Here is a 17,756-nt window from a genome sequence, read left to right on the forward strand (position 1 = left end):
AAATAATTGTTATAAAAAAGTTTTTTTTCTTATATTTGTTAATAAACTTAAAATAGAAATAATAAACTCTAAAAGTAGCCTTTCGACTTATACCATGTTCTCACTACAGCTAAATCAATTTATGTTAATCAAATTAACATTCGATCGTTTCCATTGACATAAATTGGTTTAAGCATGTGAAAGAGCTTTTAAGTGTCAGAAAGTTTGTATAAAAGTTTTTTCTTATATTTATTAATAAACTAAAAATAGATGAAATATTGGACGGCATCTTTTTACACCAAAGCCGACTTATACCATATTCTCACTACAACTAAATCAATTTATGTTAATCAAATTAACATTCGGTCATTTCCATTGACATAAGTTGATTTATGAATGTGAAAGAGCTTTTAAGTGTCAGAAAGTTCAGTGAAAGTTCTAAGAGAGCTTTTGTTTGTTCACATTTGAACTGTATTGTTAGCAAAATTAAATGATTGATCATGGAAAACGCAGAAACTACAAAATATGTTGTGTATAATATTTATTTAAAAAAAACAAACATTTTAAAAATTCTTACTCTTTGTTTATTTTTTGCTTATTTACATTTTGTTTTATGTGTCAAATATGTCATTTCATATGTCATTTCAATAATTTCCCTTTTGGAAAACATGTTTTGCAATTGGCTTTTTCTTTTGTAAGCAAATCACAAAAGAACAACCGTTTATTTTTATAATAACATATGAAACAACAACACTGCTGGCTTATTTAGTCCAATTTTTTTGAAACCGCTTAACTAATGAGCAGCTCAAATTGCATGATTGATTGCCAAGATTAAAAATTCGTCTATTTGGAACGGTTTTTGGAAGTACGTACAAAATTTCCAGTTAACTGTCAACAAATATTTTACAAATAATACTCAATTCTTTTTCATTTACTAAAATTAAAAAATTATGCTCATCTCTCAAAAAGCTCAAAAATACAAATTTCATTCACAATCATGTAAATAATAAAATATTCTTACCTATAATTGTAAAGAATTATTATTCATTTTTGAAAACTTTAAATTTAAATTTTATAACATGTTTTGCATATATAAGCCTAACACAATTTCCGGTTCTTCCAAAATTGCCGCCAACGGTAGTACTTATTAGTACTTATTATTGTTCTTTTGCGACATACTCACAAAAGAAAAGGCCTAATGTTGCATTCGACATTTTAAGAACAATTTCCCTTTATTTATTCTTAAGTAATGCCACGTTACCATTAAGATCTTTAGTGAACGAACTTTGCTACAGTTGATTACAGCATATTTGCAAGGTAAATATTTTGTGAAAGTAGTTAAAAACCGTGGATATATGATAAATCTGATAATCGAATTATAATATTACGTCGTGTGAATCGATATTTTTACTTTTTGATTTCAGATGTCAGTTTAAATTTTTTGACAACTATAATTACAATCAAAACTCTCATGTGAATCAAGTATAAACTATTTTTGTATAAATTTTTATTTCTGTTGATATTTGTTTCACTGATGTTTTACCGAAGCTAATTATCAGACTTAGTGCCTCCATAACCCATAATAATTAACCAAAAAAACAAGTTTTGGTCGAGATTAATTTTTAATCTCCTAAGAAATGATAAATTTTTTTCTGTGCAACTCTGCAAATGGCCTAATATCGTAGATTTTTTTACGATCTTAGAAGAATTGGAAGAAAAATGTCAAAATCTATCTAAAACAAAAATTGAAAATGCCGAAATGAGTAAATTTTTGTTAAATTTGTTTAGTATTAGTTTTATACATAATTATAACTAAAATTTTTTAAATTATTGTTATAAAACTATATATTAAATTTTTTGTACAAAATTATAATTAAATGCTTTATATACAGAAATTTATCAAAGACACGAAACGAAGCATAACAGGAGAGAAACATGAAAATTAATCTCCAATGTATAGTGTAAACGATGGAGATTAAAAATTCAGAACTTAATCTCGTTCTCTTAATCTCACAATGTAAACGTAGTATTAGACTACCAATAGCGTTCATGTTTTTATACAGACAAATTGCAATAATAATATTGTGCAATAAATCCAGTCAGAAATTTTATTTTTGTAATACGTTTTTGTCACATATAAAAATATCTTTCACAAAATTCCGCATATAATAATTTTTTGTTTAGATTGATGATATAATTTCGAAAAAACAAAGTTACTTGTAAAAATTCAAAATGAGAAGTTGAAATTAATATGACAAAATTATAATCTGGTCACCTTAGCAAAAATTACAAATGAAATATGAAATTTGATTGGTAAAAAAAAATTAGTTTCTTATTCCATACTGTGCGTGTGTGTATAACTCTTTTAGTAAAGCGCGCATTTGAATTCTAGATTTTAATTTCGCAAACAAATAATTTACGGTAAAGTCAAAAGAACAATATATACTACTTTGTTTTATATTGTTATAAAGTGCGAATCTTGATTGTAATACAGACAATTAGGTAATATAAAAAGAGAAGAGGTAAGTTTTACCATTAATATTGATAATTTCTTCTTTTGCTTTTTTATATATAAAATTAAAATCTATAAATGCTTCATTCCAACCATGAGTTAATGTTTTTCTAATATTTTGAAATCTATAATAATCAGCAAATATTACATATTCATAAGTTTAAACAATAATATTTTATATACCATAAAAGTGCTAAAACATTGAATTGACATACAAATTTCAGAATAATGGCGTTTTTGTTTAGTAAATCTAGATTCAATCTAGATTTACTCTTGATATGTTAAATTTTGTCGTCCAATGAAACATTTTTGAAATAATCTAACATTTTTGTAGTAGTATGAGTAGACATTTATATATTCCATGAATATATTGCATCAAATTACACTTTATTTGTAAAGTCATATAGAACGGCTGTTAATGTTAGGGTAATTTTGCAACTCTTGCAAAGTGTCTAGAGTGTTATTAATTAATCTCGAGTGTTTTACATTTCGCTCGAGATTTACCAATCGAAAATAAAATCGAAAATTGCATTAAAAGCGAATCTCGATTGATAAAGTTGCGCCAGATTTTCCGATCGAAAACCGCATAAGTTCAAAGTATTACTAATGTAATTGTTAGCTGCGCTGCAAAACAATAACAATGGGGTGAACCAGCAATTAAACTGCGAAATGTCGTTGGCAATGCGATTTTAACATATGATACGGTGCAAAAAAATAATATAAACAAAACGACAAGTGAAAACGGAGTTTGGCGAAAAAATAGCGTTTTATTTTTATTTTTATTTTTTTAAATTAATAATTATTATGAAAATTTGTATCACAAAATTCACTATATTTCCATGTTGATGCACCTCATCCTCAAAAGTTAATACACATGAACTAGTGTTAAATAAGCGAGTGGTAGAATGTCATTGTCGCTCGATAATTCTATTAAAATCTGCAGTTTTCATTTATTTACTACAGAAGTTAAGTTTTAAAGTAAATAATAAATAAAAGACTTACATTTAAAATTTCAAACATTTCAGCAGATTTTATATTTTATATATACAGTAGATATATACATATATACAGTAGAACTCTCACAAATTCGAACTCTAAAAAGAACTTTTGGTTATTTTTAGAACTTTTAGTTTAAATTTTTAAATAATTTGTTTTTTCTTTAAGTTTCTGCTTCTGCTTTCTGTTTTTTTGTAAGTTTTGTATAAATTAGTTAGTTAAGACATGTTATTGTGCGTATTTTGTTTCAAAAAAAATAAAAGGGGGAACTCCCATAATGAAACGCTTAAAAAATGAAAGTTCAGAACGGATCTGAGTATTTGTTTAATACCGATAATGATACTTCAAACAACATTGAAGTCAACGTTCCCAATCTCACACCAAATATATCTTATTCTGAAGCGATTAGAGCGTAAATATCTTAATAAATTGGTGCAAAAAGAATGACTCGATTCTTACTGATTGCATGACCAATCTTTTAACTCTCTGTAATGATAACATTTAAAAAAATTTGACTAAAACTAAAAACCAAACAAGCATTACTCAATATTTTATACAGTAATACCTAAAGAGAATTGATTTCAACTGTAAAAAAAATTTTTTGTATAGAATGTTCGAACTACCTGAAAAGCCAAGTGGTTATAATTTGAGATCTTCTACTGTATATTTTTTTATTTTTTATATATAAGATTTTTTCAACTATTCTTTAAACGCCAAAATTATTCATATAAATCAAAATAAAATTTTGTAAATAAATACAGCTGACATGTGTGATGCGTTGCCAGTTACTTTCGCATGTGATTCGTATCATATCAGCAAAGAAGATCCAGATTGGGTGCTGAAACGCAGCTATTAATAATGCCATTTATGGATGGACGGCGGCTATATTTTAATAATTATCGTAAAACTGTTTTGTAAATTATTTATTTAATGTTTATGTTTAACTTCAATTAATGACAAATATTTATATCCATATTAATCTAAATCTTATGTAAAAAGATCTGCTTTTCACAAAACATATTTTACAGCTTATCAGCTGTCAACCTAAAGTTCGCGCTTTGTGCAAACGATACATAAATAATGTTTAAAATTGTGTTAATAAATATACAATGAAACGTGATTATGAATCAGTGGCAACACCAATTTTCTAAAAATGTGAAAACGTTAATCTAGTAATGTGTACGTCTAAAATTTAAATTTAATATATATATCATTCTATTTAAAATAGATATGTATTTAGTTTTCTACATCATTTGTAAACAATTATATGTGGTTAACGTTAAAATAAACTCTTCAAGCGCTTTGAAATGATATTAAGTATAAAAAAATTAATTTAATTAAGTTTGCTAATCATAAAATAAATATGTTTTAAATATTATTAAAATTTTTTGTTGACATAAATAAATTTATTAAAATATTTTTAAGAAAAGATTTAGTTTTCTATTTTAAATGTAAGCAAAAGAATTAATGTAGTTCATGTTAAAATAAGTTCCTCAAGCGGTTTGAGTTAATTTGAAGTATGAAATAAATGAATTAAATTAAGTTTGCTAATCATGAAAAATATATTTTTTAGCTATTTATTTAAATTTTTTAATAACATTAAATAAATTTATTAAAACATTCTGAAAAAAGATTTTGCTATAAAGAACATGTTATCAGAGCTGTCAAAATATTTTTTCCACATCGTACTTGCATATCTTGCTTTGAACGAAAAGAGATTGAATGATAACTAGACATCATTTTCATTCGTTTCATATTTTTCTCAGTGCGTGCTGCGAGACTTTGTGCACTAATATTTAATATAAGAAATAATAATAATCATCTAATTAATATTAGCATAAATTTATAGAAAATATGCCTTCGGCTGCCGGAAAGTCATCGAGCGGTTCTATAACCGCTACTGAGAAAAGTTCAGACCCGTCGATTAGCAGCAATGCTGAAAGCAGCACCAGCATTACAAAGGAAAAAAGCGTTGCTATTACTGGAGTTGGCGTATCAGGATCTAATACAAGCATTGACATCAATAATCCAATAAAGCAGTCTATTACTACCATTGAACATAAAATACGTAATTTGGAAAAACGCAAGGTAATTAACATAAAATTAATTTTATAAATAGTTTTACAGTGTCTGGGGTACAATAGTGATGCCCTAAAAAAGCAACTGTTAAGTGTACAATTTTAATTGTTATTATTTTTCTTTTAATATAATGCTTTTAAGTCCTTTACTCTATATATGTTATGGTTTAAGTAGTAGAACAAAATGCAATATAACCCGGCAAAATATGAAATCCATTTGAAGTGCATTTATTTATTGAAAATAATTGTTTGACAAAAGTGCTTTTAAGTTAAGTCAAAGTGTTAAATTAAAATATATTTGAAGTTCTGAATTGTTTTATACCACCATTTTTGTGATGTCGCTCTTTGTCGTGTTCTATCGGTACGTTTCGCAGATTTTCGCGACGCCATGTTTATTGCAGTTGCCACCTTGTTTATACACAAAAAATAATACACGAAAAGTGTAAAGCAGGTAAAAAAACAAAAATTGATAACAGAATAAACAAAATATACAAAAAATTTAAATAAAATATACAAATTGGCTAGAGATGTTGAATGAAAATGTATGGACCTTAAAAACTTTGCATACCACTTGTCTCAGTACTCAATACGAGTGAAGAACTTTTGTTTTGTTATTGTGTGATTTGTCACTGATAAAATCCCTTTCGCAGCGGCCTTTGTTTAAAATACATTTGTAACGAAATGCCAAATGCGTCATAAACAATATTTTATGCTCTTTTGCATTACTACTGTTTTCTGCAACTGTTTATGAAAATAAAATGAATCTGCCAGTAAACAAACACGTATTGCGCATTTGTCTGCTAATGTTTGCTTTCGTTGAATCCCCGCTATTTGCTGATATACTAATTTATTTATTTTTGTTTACTTTATTTTACTAAGCAAGAGAGTTCAAGTAAAAGTAATAAAAATATGTTTTTGCTTATACTATACTTTATACAAGTGTTTAATACTATTAAATTTTCGTGAATAACTAGACAAAGTTGGAATCTTACCGTGCAATACAAGCCACAGGAAAGGAGTTGAGCTCCGATCAAAGAGCTGCGGTGGCAAAGTATGACGGTGTGATCGCTTCTTTGGAATTATGTCGAGATCTTGCTAAACAAATGCAGCAGTTCATAAAGGATGGTGAAAAGGAGCAGAAAAAGCAAGCACGCAAGGTAAGTCATTATAAAACTACTTTACTCAATTATTATGATATTATGACTCACTGTCTGTCTCTCTATTTTTTGTAGGATATAGTAATAAAGGCGCAAGCCGAAACGGCCAAAATTCGTGAAGTGCTTATTATACAAAATATCCTAACTTGTTTTTCTGACGAAACCATTCGTGCTGACTTCCTTAATGGTGACAACGATGCGATTAAGTTGGAAGCAAGTGATTTTGAAGCATTGGATAAATTGTACGTCTATACAAATTATTTAATTAAATTTATAAAATAATTATTTGCTTAATGTCACAGTTATGTTGATGTTCAAATACGTCGTCCTGAAACAGTTGATGATGCTTTATACGCTGCTTCTGCACAAAAAGCTGCTGAAATCTTCTCCATGACAATTGATAATCGCCCAAAACAGTACGGAGAGACAACATTTGAAAATTTGCATAAGATTTTCAATCAAATTCAGGACTGTGGGTATTTGGATAAGATTTACTTGCATGGTCCGGAACCAGTTTCGGATGAAGCAGTTGGAAATTTGATTGAAGATACTGTAGCTGTAGAAGAATCATTGGAAGAAGGTGTAGAGAAAATGAATTTGTCGGATGGTGATAATGGAAATGCTGAGCTACAATCTGTCTCAGTTTCGAGCAGTGACAGTTGTGGTTTATTGCAAAATCCCCTTCCCACGTTGGAGTTCACACAGCAGAAAAATATTGTAAAAGAAGTTGAGGGTCAGTCACAACAGTTAAATACCCAAACTTCCACACAAACTCCAACTGGCATGCAGGCTCCAGCGCAGGTTGCAGTTGTAACTGGGCAAAATTTCCAACCAGGACCACCTTCCGGTACAGCAACTCCTGTCCATTTAAATATGTATCCTCAGCAAATGCAAATACAAGCTCCTACTCAGTTACAGCAGGTACAGCCAGGTGGTATCATTAATGTGCCGCAAGTTCCACCACCACCTCAGATAGTTGGAGGCCCACCCACGCAGCAGCGTCAACTAGCTGGTAGTCCAGTAGGAGCCCAACTATCTCAAGGTGCAGCAATGGCATTGCACGGAGCCCCACAACCAGGCCATTATCCACCAACAACGGTACGTGCTGTCGAGCAGGGCTTTTTTAAGCAGCAATATTTGCAGAACATACGTCCGTTAGCAGAAGTAATTGGTGGTGGTAATTTCTACTTCCTGCAGGACAGTGAGTTGGATTCGCCGGAAATTGGTACTGTAACAGGTAGCGGTGTACCAGTAAACAATGTTGTCTATGATCAACAACAGCAACAAACTATTCAGCTGCAGCAACAACAACAACCAGCACCTGTTAATATTATGAATCCGCATACTGAAATTCATACGCCTACTGAATTGCATAAAGTTCAAGAATCGCACTCGCAACAACAGTTAATAGTAAATAACATGCAAACACAACAACAACCCCCCACACAACCGATTCCAACACAAACGTTCACTAATCAGTCATTCCCGCCCATTCAACATGTACAAACACCAACAATCAATAATAACAATACCCCAACTCTAAGCAGCACCACACCAAGCCCAATGTTTCAGCAAAAACCACAATTATTTTCCCCTGTTAGCACATTGCAGCAACAACAACAACAACTTTTGCATCAACAGGATGTAATAAATGTGGGTAATAACGCGCAGCAGCAAATATTGCTTAATGACCCACAACAACAACCAATGATGATTATGGCACGATTAGCTGCGCCTCAAGCAAGAATACCACCTCAGCAGGCACCACCTCAAACTTTAGGTATGCAACCAGGTGATGTTACTACTCCTAGTGTCGGATTTTCTTTTGATAATCCAGTCGTTTCATCTCTCTCCTATGAACAACAAGTTCAACAACTGGCAGCAACAGGAGCTTTGAAACCGAATCCAACAGAAGAAACTAAAGGCACAGAGGAAACTCATAACTTCAGTTCCGATTCAGTTAAAGAATGGGAAGCTTCGCTTACTTCAACACGTCCAGTAACAAATAGTTCATCGTTAGCTCAAACAAATGCTACTGCTACTGCCGCTCTTACAAATGTTTTGAAACCAGGGGGCTTAGATGGTAAGTGGAGTACTGAAGTAAGTAGTGTAGTAGCACCGCAGCCATCAAATATAGTACCACGTAAGAATGAATGGGCCAGTGGTGGCAACAACAACAACAACAACAATAATAATAATAATGGCGGCGGTGCCAACAGTTATGGTGAAGCATCTACATCATCCGACAATTCGCATGAAACTAACCATTGGAACTCGAATCAACCAGATGGCGGCTATGGTGGACGCGGTGGTGGTCGAGGCCCTTATCAACGTCGTGGCGACGATCGACGTGATCGTGATGACCGCCGTGATGATCGTGGACGAACAGGAGGAAGCGGTGGATATCGTGGTCGACCTAACAATTACTCATCACAGCAAAACGGTAACCGTGGTAATGGCAGTAGTGGTATGTACTTCAGAAATAATGAGAGTTCCTCAACCGGTACATATTACCAAAATGGTGGTGGGAACATTTACGGTAAAGACAACACCCGTTATGAGGGCTCCAACAACTACCGCAACACTCGTAACGGCTCTAATGTTCGTGGCAATGGACCACCGCGTGCAATGGGACGCAACAATAATGGTAGTAACAATGGTGGTTCCTCCAATGCATCTTATATGAATCCCCGACAATCCAATAGGATGCCCATGGGTGGTGGCTTAGACAAAAACTAAAACAAGCAGCATTTTATTTGTTTTAAAAACAAATCATGTTTAGAGAAATATAAGAACCCAGAGTACATAAAATTAATATCTAAGAAAAGCGCAAAAATAAAAAAAACCTAATAAAAAGTTGAAAATAGCAAACATCATGAATTACTAAAAGAGTTATATATCTAATTTATACGAAAAGTAATTATTATACAGAAAAGTAAGAAACATATATACTTCAAAAGAAACGAAAAACATACTAATTTCATTAAGAAACTTTATTTTATGTTCATCGTTTTTAATAAATAAAAGTAATTACATTAATTATATTCAATGGTTAAATTGTTCTTAAAATAGCTAAGAATTTAGTAATTAGCTTCTACTACTTAAGAAATAAACACCTATTAAACTGCTTAACTTACTGCTCCAGATCTGTAAAAGGCTGCGCTTCAGAGGATTTGTAGCAGAGTGGGCATTTAATAGGGGGAAAATAATTTAAGACGCAATTTTATGATTTCATGCAATCTTAAGTATAATAACAGTATTTTAAAAAGAAAACAGATCCGAATAGTAATTAAATATGAGAATTAATTTTTTTATTTGTTAAATAAAAATTTGTGTTTATATATCTATATACAAAACAAAAAGGATTTTTTAATAATAACATAAAAAGATGGAAGGTCGCTTAATGTGGATTACATTTATGTTTTTGAAAAAAAAAATTTGAATGCTGATTATTCAGATTAACATAAAGCATATCAACCATTAACAACAAAAATTTCGCTCGTAATATTTTGCAGAATGAATGAACTGTACAAATTTCAGATATAATGTAAGAGTTAAGAATTTTAGTATCAAAAATATTTATTTTAAACATTTTATACAGAAATGTACTTATTAAACGAATTAGACTATACGTATTAGTTTAACGGTCAATTAATTTATGTTAATATATTTTTTCAACTGAAATATTCTTCACCGCGTAATATATACATTTTAATTGAGTTGATAAGCAAAAGAAAGCGAAAAGCAACAATACGCATGCAAAAACTATGTAAAGAAGAAAAATAATATGAACAACGATGTATGTCTTGCATACCACACAAAATTTTGTATGAAATTCATTTAAGTTGAGAGTGGATAATAGTAAAGTATCTGTCTATTGCAGGAGAGTTATTGCAAATTAACAATAATATTAGAGTTTATTTTATTGAAATCAGATGGAACTGCTGCCATATAATGTACTTTTGCAAAACTTCACTTATTTAATATGATTATAGAGAATTTGGGAGAGCTGATCTCATGAAAGTGAAACATGGAAGAGTATTATTACACAGAGGATCCAATATCAATGTGTGGACTCGTACAACCTAAATTTGAGCTACAGAAGAAATATTGAGATGCAAATGGTATTGGATGGGAGGATGCAATCTCAAAGAAATAAATAGCAATATTGCTTAATAAGCATAGAGATGGAACCCATAAGGTTTTAAACATCCCTGTGCGCGGAAATGACGAGAGTTAAGATAATTTTTAAAAGAAAATTGCTGCAAATTTCCATAATAGAGTAAGATTTGAATTGATAGTTGTTACTCTATGATTTACGTAGTACAGAATTACATTGATACATATTAACAGGAACGTAACTTAGATTAGTAATAAAAACATTTTTATTTATCATAATTTTATACATATGCTTAGAGCAGACATAAATCATTTAAATACATCACACATTTCTGATTAAATACATCACTTTATTTATATAGTATATAAAATTATATAGATTATACATATATCCATATATAATTATTTACAATATATATTTAAATAATTATATAAAAATATACAGCAATTACTTTTACATATTATATTTTACTAGTCTTAATTATAATTTATATAGTCAATTATTATCTATTTACTGTTATTTGTATTTATAAATATACCATTGCATAGGTGCATTGCTATATATATTTACATATACATGAAAACTGTATATATATATATATAAATACAGTCAAACCTCTCTATAACGAAGTTTTGTTGAAGACAGTGATTTTTTATTTTTTTTCATTTATTTAAACCTATCTATAGTGAAAACCAAGTTAAAGACTAAACTTACACGTTTTAACTTATGAGAAACTTCTTTGCGAGTTGTATCCTAATCGATTTGAGCTTGTAAATATGTTATTCAGTTTATAATAGGGATTAGGACTTCTTTTGGTTCGCGTATGGAATGGTGAAGAGCAAGGGAACGACATTATGTGCATTTGCTGACAGTAAAAATTTTAAATGAAAGAGTCATCACTAAACACACCTGTGTGCTCTCGCTTTTAAGCTAATGCTAGAGAATTTTTAGAGGTTTAGAAATCTTGAGTCTATTAACTTGTTGGATAAATTTCTTGACAATAAAAAAAGTTAAAATGTCCAAACAAGCAACAATAACAGATTTTTTTTGAACTGAATAAAATAATTAATTATAATATATATAATAATAAATTTAATAGTAATTATTAAAAATAAGTTTTCTAAATACAAACCAATATATGATTAACGTTTTTAATATAATGTATGTTTATATGAACAAACATGAATTAAATATATTTTTAAAATAAATACGTACATAAATCCCAGTAAAAAAAGACCAATAAAAGAAAATTTGTTTAAGCTCTCTATAACGTAGTTTTTTGCAGGCATTACCGACTTCGTTATAGAGAGGTTTGACTGTATATAAATATGAAAACCCTTTTTTATGGGCATCTATTTCAGCCTTGAAATGTTGTTAGGCCTCAGTTTCTATTTTGCATACGTAGTACGTTTCATAAAATTAATAATTTTTTTAACCAAACTGACTTTGCTGATTTCATCGGTGCTCATTTAAGGGAGCTGGCACTATATTTTATATATCTAAATAACGGTAATTTGTCATAGTTCAAAATTTTGTAAATAGTTTTTAGTGTGTTACCACTTTAAAGTGCTAAAACAGCAGCATAAGTACTTTTTATCACAGTTTTTCTTATTAGATTTTGCTACTCTACTAATTTTGATAATCGGAATTCTTTTATATTTTTAAACATGTACTGCTAATTAGTATCCAGTACTGCTTCTTATTTGGATTTTTTATTTATCTCTTGACTACTGCACAAAAACCACAGCCCTCCAATAATAAATGTGGTACCAATTGTAGATAAAAAGGTGATGACTTCTTGATAAATGAATGAAGCTAAAACAAACTGAATATATTAAATTAAATAAAAGAATATCAAAATATTTTAAATATATTTTACCGAGACAATATAATTTGTTGCGGTTGTAAGCACGGTTACGAATATTGTTTGTTCGGCTGTTTGCAACGCTTTCAAAAAATATCTCCAATTCATAACATTACATAAAATCATTAATAAAATTGGCAATACACGAAACACATATTCTGAACAATAAAATATTAAATAAATAAGTATTAACAAATTAAATAAGGAAGAAATATATTACCCAAGGAAGTAGCATATGCAGAATTGTTGAGGGGTAAATGTGATAGGTATTGTTTTTCCACTAAAAAGGTAGGTAATTTCCCGAAAAAACTGCCACCAGCAGCAAAAGTTCCAGCGATGATACTGTACCGATATTTATAAAAAGCATCCATTATTTTTCAGTGATTAAAATTTTTCTATTTATATTTAATATTATGCGGCAAATAACAAACGATTCAGTGTGAGTCTGGCAGCTCAACAGCTGATATACGAAAAAGTAGTGTTGATAAACGATTTCATACGAAATTAGTGCCAAATTTGTGTTGGCACAAATTTTTAGTTTAGTTTTATATATTTATGTATTTAGTTTGTATATATATATATATATATATATTTATATATTTAGTTTGTATATTTGTACTTGTATTTAATATATAATATTTATATTATATATAAAAATTTGTTGTTACTATAATGTCACTTAATTAGCCAAAATTTACATAAACAATAAAACAGTAGCATCAGAATTATTAATTAAGTTAAAATTTTAGTAGAAGCATTAAGTTATTTTACTTTTGTTTGTATATTATTTATATATTATTTCCAGTGAACATTCACAATAGACTGATTTTAAATTTGGCTGCACTAAAACTTAAGCCGTAAAATCGTTTGGGAATAAAACCTAAATCTGAAGATTTTTAAGAGTATTGTTGTTGTTGCTTCACATGTTTTCAGGAAATGTAAAAAGCAGAAAAGGTAGAATGCTGTGCTGGAGATTGTTGTTGCAGAATTAATGGGTAATTTAAGTTTGTGCATTTATATGTATATTATAGCACTATCTCGGTCGCAAAATAGATATAAAATCAAACAATTGTCAACAAAACTTGAGAGTTTCGCTAAAGTATTGTCCTGTGAACAGTGACAAAAGTAGTTTTATTCACAATAGAGTCTTGAAAATCACATATGAAAGAGGTAATTGGTGTTGAAAATATGGTCTTGCATACTTCCGTGGAAATCAATGCAGAATCATAAGAAAGGGATTTTTTTTTTGATTTTTGTAAATTCAAATAATTTTACATATGCAACGATACACAGAATACCTCTAGTAAAGCAAATGTCGCCGTGTTTGAGGTGGCGTCGAGAATCTGTCACCGTTTACGTGCGAGCCTGGCACGCTGCGCTTAAATAAACAGTGTGCGGTTTACTGTGTGCACGTATATCGTGTTTATTTATTTGAATTATTGTTATTGAAAAGAAGTAATGGTAAGTTATTCAACATAATAAAATTATTTTAATAATAAACTAAATATTTAAATTAAATTGTTTCTAATTGTCTGCATAAAATTATAGATGTCTGCTGAAGAACTAATAGAAGCAGTAAAAGAGCACAAAGAACTATACGACACGAACCATCCTAATTATATGAAAACAAAATTGAAATGGATAATATGGAATACCATTGCAAAGCGTTTACATTTTACAAATGGTAAGTGACTTTAGAGCTGATCTAAAATCCGATTTGAATCAAAGCAATTCAAATTTTGCACGGGTCCTCTGTGCATGGCGTATTTCAGGCTGGACTTCTATTCTAGACATTTTTTGCATATACAAAATATTAAAGTTTCCATTTATCTTGAAGTTGTATAATTAAAAATTTCCTAATAAGTGTTAAAAACAATATTAATTTATTACAAAACTGAATAGTGCTACTCTCCCAATCATAATATATAAACATATGTGTAGAACCACACCTTTACAGTAGGTTTTTTTTTTATTATTAAGCATTAATGTGCAGAAACCCCACAACTTTTTAATAGTGGCTATACATATATATATATATAAAGTTATTAATAAGTAGTAATAAAACTAGTTATGTGGAATGAGAATTGGTAGTTGATAGAACTTCACTAGCACAAGTAGTGTAGTTCCAACAGATGCTACAATAAGTAACATATAAACCTCATACTGAAGTATTTCCAGAAATGGAAAATAAAGGTCAATAATGAAAAAACCAAGGCTCTGTTTATTACGCGTAAGTGGAGACAGAACCCGGCGAGAGTGAGAGTGGGAGATATGGTAATAAACTGGGAGAATAGTATTAAATATCTAGGCATCACGGTGAACAAACGATTCACATGGTTTAAACATCTTCAACTTCAAGAATTAGCTGTGCCAAAATTGTTCATCATCTCCAATCACTATTCAAAAATAAAAATCCCAATATTAAGAACAGGAAGTTGTTATATAACCAAATAATTCGACCGTCACTTCCATATGGATGTGTAGCATTTAGCAAAGTCCAAATATTCCCCAGCTAGAAATTGCACAAAGCCAGACTCTGAGAAGACTTTTCAAGTACCATGGTACATTAGGACAAATGAGGAAGTTGTTATATAACCAAATAATTCGACCGTCACTTCCATATGGATGTGTAGCATTTAGCAAAGTCCAAATATTCCCCAGCTAGAAATTGCACAAAGCCAGACTCTGAGAAGACTTTTCAAATACCATGGTACATTAGGACAAATGAGATTCTCATGGAGCTCAAGATTTATTCGATCAAAAAGTTCATAAAGGATAGAGCCCGGAAATTATTTACGAAAACTGACAGACTTACCAACACCGCGTTATCGAATCTCAGAATGGTTCCTCGGGTAGGTATGCAGATCTAAGGTCTGAAAAGGTGATAAACAATAATCCAGTCAAGGCCAAAAGAGGGGTTATGAAAAAAGCTCGCAGACAATAGAGAGTATAAGTGCTCAAGTGCTTTGACTCAACTAGCCTCAACATAATAGTAAATATATATTTAGAAGCATCTGTTGGAAGTGCACTACTTATGCTAGAAAAGTTCTACCAACTCTCATTTCACCTAACCTATACTTTTATTATTAGTTCTTAATCATCAGTTCTTCATAATCAGTTCTTATACCATTGAACTCCAAAAAATATCTATATATCTAAATTTAATTTAAATCTAATATAAATAATATAAAGCCAAGCAATAAATCGTATAAAGCTTAATTAATTTTTTTTTTTTTTGATTTTATAGGAGAAAATGCAAAAACTATGTGGCTTAGATTAAGAGGCAGCTATCGAGATGCAAGACGGCGACAAATAAAAATGCAGAAAAGTGGAGCCGAACATATAAAGCCATGGCGATATCAAAATAAAATGTCATTTCTTGAAAAATTTACATCAGTTGGAAACCGTGAAGGTTATACCTTTGATCATACCTGCAATGATTCTCAATTTTCATATGATTCCACAACATATCTACCTTTTGAAATGGTTGAAGTAGAAGAAGAATGTAAAGATGAAAGTGAATTACAACCTCAAGATGACGATAATATTGTTGAAGTGGGTAAAGAGATTAATTACGTAAAGGAAGAAAAGAAGAATTTTGATAATGATTCATGTGATCTTATTAAACGTTCAATGCAGCCTTACCATCAAAGTTTAGAACAATCAGCAGAAGATACAAAAAACATAAATCAAAATAAAAATAAAAAGAGCGAAGAAAGTAGTGATCCTCTTTATACATTTTTCATGTCCATGTATCAAGCTACCAAACAAATGCCACCCATATATCAGCATAAGGTAAGATCACAAGTTTTTCAATCAATATCTGATGCAGAAGCAGATATTCTAAACATGACTCCTCATCGACCATATTCAACGGTTTCTAATTACTGCCATTTGGATTCATTTGATAATTCGTAATATAATATAATATTATATTAGTATTAATAATTAGATAAGATAATGTAAGTCCAGCAATACATTGCGTTCTCTATTTTTTAGAGATGTTGTTCCATAATTATAATAAATTACCTCAAATAAAAGAAAGGCTTTAATCATATATCCATTATTCCAAAATTATAATAATAAAGTATTTTTATTCTTAATGTTGTTAAAATTTTAACTTACCTCAAATGGGAAAGACTTTAATCATATATCCATAATTCTATAGTAATAATAATAAAGTATTTTTATTATAAATTGTTTGTAAGATTTGAACTTATCTCAAACGAGAAAAAGCTTCTGTTCTGTTGTAATTATATCTGAGGTTAGATTAATTAAAACGTATTTTTTACTTCTGAACCGATATTTGCTATCGGCTCTCAAACTGAATAGTTTCTATAAAAATATTTAATAATTTTTTTATACTCTATACACAATACTAAAATTCATAACTTGAGCTTCGTATCTAATACTGGATTCTCAAGATAGTTTTGCTTGTAATTTTAGCTTAGATTACTCCAGATAGAATGTAGCACAAAAAGCTCCAAACCCCCAAAACGAATTATATTCCTATTCCTTTTATAATTCTCAATCTAGTTCCTTAACGCTTATATTCTTGTGTAGTATTATTATGTTATATTCTAGGTATTTTATTTTTTTTAGTCTCCTAACTCAGGCTTCAAATACAAAACTCAAGTATCCATATTAGTTATCTTTAAGGATCTCGTTTTTCAAGGTTTTGCAAGAAAAGTCTTTTTCACTATTTTTTTTAGTAACTTACACTACATCATCATTACAAAGTTACTAAACATTCAGCATCAGTTTTAGTATCAGTCTGTTACGAGATTTTTTTTTTAATTAGATTCAAATAAGCTAAGCTCGTCTGGGAATTTTTGTTTTTAAAAATTTACTAGTCTTTAATAAGATTTTTTCTTTAAGCTATGAGAAATTTTATATTTCCGAATAATTTTTTATCTGTAATAAGAATCTCTTTTCGTTTGAGCGATGACAAATTAGACTTAAATAGGCTAAATCGTCTAGAATTTTTTTATATATTTTATAATATTTTTTTATATTTTTATAATATTTTTTTATATTGTTGTATTTTTTT

General features: G+C 29.7%; 3 protein-coding genes across 4 annotated transcripts; 2 read left to right on the forward strand and 1 right to left on the reverse strand.

Moving 5' to 3' along the window:
* Positions 1 to 5,198: 5,198 nt before the first annotated feature.
* LOC119672496 (caprin homolog) lies at positions 5,199 to 9,485 on the forward strand. The gene is made up of 4 exons (XM_038083554.1): positions 5,199 to 5,575; positions 6,540 to 6,722; positions 6,798 to 6,964; positions 7,025 to 9,485. Exons 1-4 carry the CDS (start codon positions 5,342 to 5,344, stop codon positions 9,459 to 9,461), a joined length of 3,021 nt encoding a protein of 1,006 aa, XP_037939482.1. The 5' UTR covers positions 5,199 to 5,341; the 3' UTR covers positions 9,462 to 9,485.
* Positions 9,486 to 12,063: 2,578 nt separating this feature from the next.
* Positions 12,064 to 13,148, reverse strand: LOC119672504. 2 transcript variants are annotated; one of them, XR_005251910.1, is made up of 4 exons: positions 12,927 to 13,148; positions 12,722 to 12,864; positions 12,400 to 12,667; positions 12,064 to 12,341 (listed from the first exon to the last, which is right to left on the reverse strand). XR_005251910.1 is itself a non-coding variant. In XM_038083564.1 (3 exons), exons 1-3 carry the CDS (start codon positions 13,075 to 13,077, stop codon positions 12,542 to 12,544), a joined length of 420 nt encoding a protein of 139 aa, XP_037939492.1. In that variant the 5' UTR covers positions 13,078 to 13,148; the 3' UTR covers positions 12,355 to 12,541. The 2 variants fall into 2 exon arrangements, 1 of the variants encoding a protein (XP_037939492.1); XM_038083564.1 differs by lacking the exon at positions 12,064 to 12,341 and having other exon boundaries at positions 12,355 to 12,667.
* A 745-nt stretch (positions 13,149 to 13,893) lies between these two features.
* On the forward strand, positions 13,894 to 16,707 carry LOC119672503. Its single transcript, XM_038083563.1, has 3 exons — positions 13,894 to 14,167; positions 14,255 to 14,390; positions 15,954 to 16,707. The coding sequence occupies exons 1-3, from the start codon at positions 14,165 to 14,167 to the stop codon at positions 16,622 to 16,624; spliced, it is 810 nt and encodes a 269-aa protein (XP_037939491.1). The 5' UTR covers positions 13,894 to 14,164; the 3' UTR covers positions 16,625 to 16,707.
* The last annotated feature ends 1,049 nt before the right edge of the window (positions 16,708 to 17,756 follow it).

The sequence above is a fragment of the Teleopsis dalmanni genome, chromosome 1 (genome assembly GCF_002237135.1).
Source record: "Teleopsis dalmanni isolate 2A chromosome 1, ASM223713v2, whole genome shotgun sequence".
Lineage (NCBI taxonomy): Eukaryota > Metazoa > Arthropoda > Insecta > Diptera > Diopsidae > Teleopsis > Teleopsis dalmanni.